This window comes from Teleopsis dalmanni, chromosome 2 (genome assembly GCF_002237135.1).
Source record: "Teleopsis dalmanni isolate 2A chromosome 2, ASM223713v2, whole genome shotgun sequence".
Classification (NCBI taxonomy): domain Eukaryota; kingdom Metazoa; phylum Arthropoda; class Insecta; order Diptera; family Diopsidae; genus Teleopsis; species Teleopsis dalmanni.
Genome location: NC_051847.1, coordinates 220,330,702 through 220,339,274, shown reverse-complemented (window position 1 = coordinate 220,339,274; position 8,573 = coordinate 220,330,702). Strand labels below are relative to the sequence as shown.

The following is an 8,573-nucleotide window of genomic DNA, read 5'->3' as shown; positions in this document are numbered from 1 at the left end:
AGTCGCAGTGCATTTTAGCTTCTAATAATGGCTAAAGTATGACGATATGAAAAGATACTCATAAATCTAGTAAAACATTTTAATGTTTTTTTTAAACTGAAGTCCTACAATCAATTTTAGAACCTTATGTCAATTACAAATCTGAAGGATATAATATATATTTATGTATTATTAACAGAACTTTCATATTTTAAAACAATTTTTTAAAAGATTCAGTATTTTTGTTAAAAAGTGTATATTCCTCCATATATGGTAGAGCTTATGTGTTACTTCAGTATTTTATCAAGTTTTTCATATTATCATGTAATTACTTTTTGAATGAGTTGTTTGGAATAATTTGACTAATTTTAAATATGCTTCGGGTCATGAAAATAAGCCTACCAGCTTTAAAGCTGGCCAGAACTAACACATAACTTTTTATAACAAATAATCAAACTAGATATTAACAAAACTTTTCATCTCAGTTAAGTTAAGCTACATGACTAGAATATTCAAAAATGTAAAAGCAATAATCACGTCAATTCACAGTTTTAACTTGGGCCAACTAAATTCCTGTAAGAAAAAAGAAGAGCGTTCCTAAAAATTAGAACCTTCTTTCTCAGTGAATTGAATGATGAGTCGACCAGAATTTGCATGTAACTTCTTATAAAATCAATTAAACTAAATGATAGCAGCATCTTAGCCGCGGGTAATCTGGAAATTTGAATTGAATATTTTAAAATGAATCACTAAATTTGCTATTAACTTAAGTCATACAAAATCGTATATTATGGCGCGTCTAAAATAAACTGACTAATCTGAACTACTATCATGGTATTATGCATTTATTACAGTAACAAAACACTATCTTATAAATAGGATCAAAATAAGCGACCAAAAAACAGCTGCATACATCATTACTAATTTTAAATCAGCAATATATTTCATAATATAGCATGCACACAATGAATGTTGTGGACATAGTGGAGGAGTATTGCTCATCTGCTTTTTTACCACCTATCCAGAAAGCGTTTTTACAATATAGGTTCCCAATTCTTAAAATCCACTACATAAGTACTAACGCTATTGCTTGCTTTTAAGTGGTTTTCCTGGTTACTACCAAAATTATGACTCAGTAGAGCAACAGAAATATGTTGCCTCTTCTACTCTGCCATTACCTGGACAAAAAAAATTCTTCCGACAAATGTTTTCACTGTCTTTAATGTGTAACCAACATACGCAAACAATACGTTAAAGACATTGCTTGTTTATTGTGGTTTTCCGGTCAAAAATACTATTATCTCTACCCTCTACATATCTCTACATGTTTAAATTTCTTTAAACATGATTTCAAATTTTTTAGTGATATCACAGCGGGTCAATATCTTTGGGTTTAAGTCAGACTTATGGCAGTATATCTATTCCATTTCTTCGAAATAATTAGATTTGTTTCTCATTTTAGACAACGATTATAATCTTATCCTTGTCAGTGGTATAAAAGGAGTTAAGGAACTCCATAATAATATCGTTATTACATACATTTTTAAATACATATACAATACATTTGGACTAATATATAAATTTAAAGTAATAAAAATAAAAACTTTTCCCAAATTAAAAGTTAAAAATAAATATCTCTGTATAAAATTGGCCATGACTCATGACCCTATCATCCAGTGTTATCAATACTACATATTACAAGATGATTTTAATTAAATAAAATAAATTCAATAGTAATAAAACTTTAAAAGAATATTTCATAGTATTTTCAAAATATTGAAATAATATTTTTTTTTTCATTAAAGTATCTTTATTATCGTCAAAAGAACGAATATTGCAACCGAATACATACAATTGAGTCAGTGGCAACGAAACTTGAATGCACCAAATTCGTTTTAAAATCCCGACATGAATTTCATTTCATTCTCCACACTGTGGAATGATTTAATATATGCACGTCTGTAAACCAGACCCAGTAAACCTCAATAAATGACCGCTCGCGTACATTTGTACATTTGTGTGCGGTTTACTTCTGAGGTTTTCCGCGTTTGTGAACCTTTGATAAATTTAATTTTTCCCAGTACAACATAAATCTCGTCGAATGCACAAGGGCAAGTCGAATGACTCAGATAACGATTATTCCTTGTAAACTCGTAGAATCATCATCACATATAATAATCGTAACAGTGATGTATAAGTGCAATTTTGCATAAATGAGATATGCAATACTAATGAGCATTTCACTCCGGAAAGTAAAGATACTTATTTGAAATTAAAGTGAATTTATAGTTCAACTAACATAAATACATTTTTATAAATAGTTGTTAAGTGTACCAAATATAAAGGCAATGGTTGTTAGATTTTGAATTACAATTTAGAAACTAAAATTGAACTGAAACTATTCCAATAAATATATTAAATATATTTTAAGTAATTCTTCTCTTATAGTCTCACTTACTTTATACTATGATTATAATTACACTTATAAAAGCTCTTTAGCATATTTTTAGAAGGATCTAATCCTAAAAGTGTAAAAACTGAGTTGTTATATGTTAAGTTGAATTGAATATGTTATTTTAATATAATGATTTCACTAAGCCCAGTTGGCCCATATGTGGATTTGGAAAATGTGATGAAATCTAACATACCTTTCAAGGCAACGTCTTGCAACTAATGAACCTTCTCAGAAATTTAGTGTATGTTTAGTCCATATTATTATCACTGTTTTCAATTAAACACTTATCTTAAGTACCATATATGTATGTTATAAAGTATATGTATATGTAAATTAAACTTTCCACAAATGTTAAACGAAAATTACATTAGAGAAGTATAAAGGCATTAATCCAAAAATGTATACTAAAATCATTTTACAAAATGATGAAATGCAGAAAATATTATTTTTGAAAATTGAATAACTTCAGGAGTTCAATTGATTTGCCTGCACAAATACTTCGACACTTGATTTGCTGCAAAACTTTTTTGACTTTATTTGCTCCACAAATAATTTAAGTTCGTTTTCAAATTCAAATTGCAGTTTACTTCACTTTGCAGTTACACAAATTACACAAATATTAAATTTTCGAAAATGTCCAACAAAGAAGAGGAGAAGAAGATTTGCCCTGATTTTCCTTGACTTAACTTAGATTATTATACCAATTCATTTCTATAGTCCAAAGAGATTATTATATAAACTAAGTGCTTTTTAGTCATTTAACTTAAATAAAATAAGATTAATTAAAATACTTCGTTCCTAACTTCTTACCATAATACGAGAACTGTGTTTAGTTCAACTTAAACCCTTTGGTTTACTAGATGAAGTTAAGGAGATCCCGAAAGTGTATTTTCGCTATCTCTGACAATCAAATGATAAAACAATCTTCTAGACATTGAATTTTCACAATGAAATTGTTGATCAAAACATACGACTGTAGCGTAGGACATCAGTCTACGAACTGTCATATATCGCAGGGATTTTAAGTAATACATACCGTAGAGTAATGGATCAAAGCAGTATACTCACATGGAATATATTTTGAAATTTGTTAGATTACTAAGATTTCATACTCATAAAAAATAAAACTTATATTATATACCCACATTATTATTCTATGCCAATTTGAAATTGCTATCGCTGAATCCTCTCCTGCACAATATATATCTTACATATATTTTTATACAATATAAAACTTTTATTTACATATGAAATTTGTATTTTGCAGAGTCATGAAATTCACAATTTGGAAACTTACACGCAGTACAAAGTTACTGTACAGGTTTTCAATCCTGAGGGCTTGGGACCTGAAACAACAATTCTAGTCATGACTGATGAAGGAGGTAAGTTATGTTAAGCAATTTAAATATATTTTCCTAACACATAAAGCTAAACCCTGACAAATTGATGCTCATGAGACAAAAATAATATTAACCTTTCATTACTGACTTACGCATTTCTTCTAATGAAGTTGACATTGAACCTTAAGTCAGAGCCCAAAAAGAAATCGTAATAACATATTTGCGGAAAAAAATATTAGAAAATAAGAAACTAAAAATATGTAAAACTAATCCATTACCATTCAAAATGCCTCAAAGACTTTTTACAATCTATTATCCTTACATCAAAATAAACAAAAACAACAACTCTAAAGTTTTTGTATATTTCAATATATTATATTTAGACATTTCTCTTTTCTTTATGCATATATAATACAAATATATATATATATATATTTCCCATTGCAAGACAAAATATTTGTACCCCATTTTTTGGTATCGTCGTCTTGAATTCATTACAAAAGAAATCAAATGAAACCTTAAAAAAGCCTGAAAGTAAGACAAGCAGACGCACAAACGGACATACAGACACACGGCCTGACAGACAGACAGACAGACAAGCAAAGTTAAATGTCAAAATGTTAAAGCGCAAAGGATACAATCAACGAGTTTCACGTGACATGCACGTACAAATGTTTTCATATCAATGATCGGCTTGAAAGGCAATGCGGTGATGGGTTAAATTGAAGACCTTTTTTCCTGCGAAATACACGCTTCCTGCCCATCTAACAACAAATAACAATAGTTATTGCTGCTATTGTCATTATTGTTGTTGTTGCTGCTGTTACTGTTGTTAACAGATTAACTTGAGGGCATACAATACTTAAGCTACTGTGAGGAATTAAGTTGGAAACTTTTCGAAATAAGGAAAAAGTTTTCATTGCTTTAAGGACTTCATTTAAAAGTGCCTAACAATAAAGTGTATTTCAAGGTGAAGTACTTTAAATTCTCACAATGCTATCTTTTAGTAAGCTTTATGTACAATGTCTAAGTATGTTTAGTATTAGGTTTCATAATTTTCACCACAGGCGGTTCCACTGCGGTGCTCCATAGAGTATAAGGTTTCGCTTTTCTTTGCCAGCGCAGTACAAATACAACAAAATAATTTCGCATTGAAAACAAACTTTTTAACAGGACGACAGGAGTAAATGGTAATAGTGCTATTAGGATATATGCATAATGATTTTAATTGAATTTTTTTAGTAAATACTTAAAAAATATTTAAATACTTTGAAATATTTATAGAAAGTGTTTTATAAAATGGAGTATCTGCGAAATTATTTTAAAAGAACAATTTCATCTCTTATAGATAATAGTTCGACATCACAAATTGTGATGAATTTTCAATATTTCTTAGTTATAGAAGACAGAATTGCACCAGTACAACGAGTTATAGATACAAACATGCCACTAACCACAAGAAAAAAACGAACTAGTGAAAAAGTTAAAAAAATCTACAAAAATTTTAAATAATATCCTCTTTAACTCATCCATGTAAGTGAGTTTTAATAAAACTTTACGAAAAAAGTTGAAGAAAACTTGAGGCTAAGTCAGCGCTTCTGTCAAATATATTGTGATATAATTGAAAATCGAATGTAGACACAGAAACTATTTAAAGCTTCATATAAACTCATAGTTCTCTCATAGGTTGGTACTATAAATCAGTCACACTTTTAAAGAAACAAGAAATAGTTCTCTAACAGAGGTTTAGGTAACTCCCTAACCTTTTCGTAGAACCCTACTATTATGCATAATTATCTGCACCATGATGAAATATTGGTGCCAAGTCCCAGTGAGAACTATAACAGATTGTTAATAATCTCTCATTAAAAGTAAAAAATACAGCAGTACAAGAAAGTACTTATATTCTTTATTGTTCATATTTAAAATAGAAAAAAAATTAGAAAGTATCTAAAAGTGCTTTAGCTGCCGAACTTATTTTAGCATTTCCATCAGTTTGAGATAAGTTTGCAAAGCCACGAATTCTTTCAGTAAGGAACTCATCAGCAATAATCTTTTCACGAATTGATGTTGTTGTTAAATTTCCAAGTGCTTGTATACCATGATAGCAGGCCTCTAAATCAGTACTCCATTCAAAAAAGTCAGAAAGACCCTCAGTAATAAATTTAGACGATTCAGTAGTTGTTAAGTCATTTGTCTGGGTTATGGACAAATTCAAGTAAAAGACCGCAAGTGCAATTTGCAAATTGGAACTGCCATCTCTTATGTCCTTAAGTAGCGGCAGCAAGTTATGTAAACGTTGCCTGATGTGAACCTGTCCATTGTTGTGACGTAGCATATTAGCCAAAGAACGTAGAATCATTAGTTGGTTTGCGTCATTTGTTTTTAAGAGTGGTAACATTTTATCCATTAAGTGATGGTTTTCAAAAATTGTAAAAGCCTCCTCTTCTTGAACCACCAAACGTATTATATCGAGAACAGGAAATATCTTGTCATTTGGCCATTCCAACAAAAGATTTAGCGCCATAACGATATTCTCATCTGCTGCAGTTGGACATTCTGCCATTAAATTAGCCAACTCCAAAACTGTTTGGGATACCTTATATTCATTCGGCATCGTACTATTAAATTCTTCTAGTTTCTTTTTGACTTTATCTGCATCACATTTATGAAATACTATGTATTTGTTAATAGGAAAATGCTTCTCAATATTGGTATCAGACAATGATGCAACAGAACTGTTGATACTACCAAGTAATGAATCAGGCAAATAACGTGTGCTACCAGACAAAGAGCTTTGAAAACTGCTCTCACCAATTGATGGAACGTTACCACTCGAGTTTTTAATCACAAAATTTGCTACCCGATCCAAATATGTCTGTGGTAAGTTATGAAGATTCAAAAAAACTTGCGCAGCAATCCATGGATTCTCTTCACGGTTATAGGGCAACTTTATTTCTGGCAGCGAATCTGAAATGTTAATAGAAAAAACATAGTCGTATTCTTTACCTTCGTAAAGTATTTTGCCAAATGTACTCTCACTTCCACCAGAAGCGCCTATTACATCGCCAACTAGCTTCCATACATCAGCTTGCCAATTGTAACACTTAACTGAACCATCAGAATAACTTACCAGTAAACTCTCACCATCCTTTTTTCCACTTACCAACAAAGCTTCTGGGCCTGGAAGCTCAGAAATGTTGAGAGTTCCAATTGTTTCATTCATTTGCAGTTTCCTGGCGTTAATTGCACTATCGTAAGCTTCAAGTTTAGCTTCACTAGCGAACCGTTTAGGCTCTTTAGTAAAAACTCGTACTACACCGTCACTACAACCAGTTACAATATCGCCATTATTGAAACAAGCAACTGACCAAACTGATCCGCCAGGGTGCAGTATAGGTAAACCTAACTCTATACCTTCTGTTAGATCCCACATACGCAAACAGCTGTCTTCGCCTGAAGACACAATAATATTTGTTCCAACACCAGTATTTTGTGCAATAGAATAAATGTAATCAGTATGACCATTTAGCTTTCCAACGCATTTACCACTTTCGTCCCACAAACGTATAACAGAATCGTTACCAGCAGATACTAGAAAATTGCTTGGCAAGACCTCTAGTCCACGTATGCAATCAGTATGACCAGAAAGTGTACGTATTTTTTCACCCTTATCGTTCCAAATAAAAATTTTTTTATCAGCTGAGCCAGTTACATATTGACTTACTGTGGGCATTGCGTCTACTGCCCATACAGCTGCTGTATGTCCAATTAATTTAAGAAATGTAGCAACTCCTTCTCGATTAATTTTCCACACTCTTGCTGTACCATCCCAACTTCCTGTTATAAGGCTCCGACTCTCTAAGCCACTTGATATAGCACAAACATTACTCTGATGTCCTTTTAGTATTAAAATGGGAACATTACTATCTGTTTTATATATGCAAACCGTGCCATCATTACTGCCACTGCATATCCAATCCTCCTGCTTTGCATAATAAACGCAACTAACAAAGCTGACATGGTGTTCAAATGTAATCATTTCATTAAATTCATTATTCTCACATTTCCATAACTTAGTTGTCTTATCGCGAGAACCAGAGATTATAATTTCTCCATTACAACTTGTTTCACCGACTGCAACGGCACGCACATCCGTGCCATGTCCGAAAAGTTCACAACTTAATTTATAATCATCCAACGATACTGTAGACATTTCGTCAATTTTAATTACGTGAAATTCTAACAAGTATTTACGAAAATAGCTATATTTATTGATTATCTGAAAACGTAAGGAAGTACATTTTTTTTTTCAATAATGTTAAAAAAAAATTAGAAAAAGAAAAATATTATCAATATGTCAAATTAAAAACTAAATGTTTTTTAGAAGTGTCGTTATAAACACAGAGTTGTTATATGTAACCTGATGTATTATACCTAATACAGGTATGTTAACTATGAAGAATTTTGATAAAAAAAATTCGCTATATTGGGATCGTCCGAACACGTATGGACCCTGTAGTCACTACTGCAAATCTTGTACCCTCTTCCACAATAACTCTATACTTATAAATGTAATGTGGGCTTTAGAGTCCTCTGATCTTATCTCTCTCCGATAACGTTTATAGTTTTTTCTCCGCTTTTTTGGTTAGAACCTATCAACACCGTTAATTCAATAGTGAAAAATTTAGAGAAATGTTATACAATAACTGTTTAAAATACTATTATCACGCAGAAAATTTGACTTCTTAGGGAAGGATGCGGGCAAATTGAAATTACAGTACTGTATGTATGTATGT

General features: G+C 31.3%; 1 protein-coding gene across 1 annotated transcript; it reads right to left on the bottom strand.

Annotated features, from left to right (window-relative positions):
• Positions 1 to 5,694: 5,694 nt before the first annotated feature.
• LOC119681027 (phospholipase A-2-activating protein-like) lies at positions 5,695 to 8,060 on the bottom strand. The gene has a single exon (XM_038094088.1). It carries the CDS (start codon positions 7,988 to 7,990, stop codon positions 5,714 to 5,716), a length of 2,277 nt encoding a protein of 758 aa, XP_037950016.1. The 5' UTR covers positions 7,991 to 8,060; the 3' UTR covers positions 5,695 to 5,713.
• Positions 8,061 to 8,573: the final 513 nt, after the last annotated feature.

What these genes read in the sequence shown, in the direction of transcription:
- LOC119681027 (XM_038094088.1), bottom strand. Translation starts at nt 7,990, where the DNA reads ATGTCTACAGTATCGTTGGATGATTATAAATTAAGTTGTGAACTTTTC.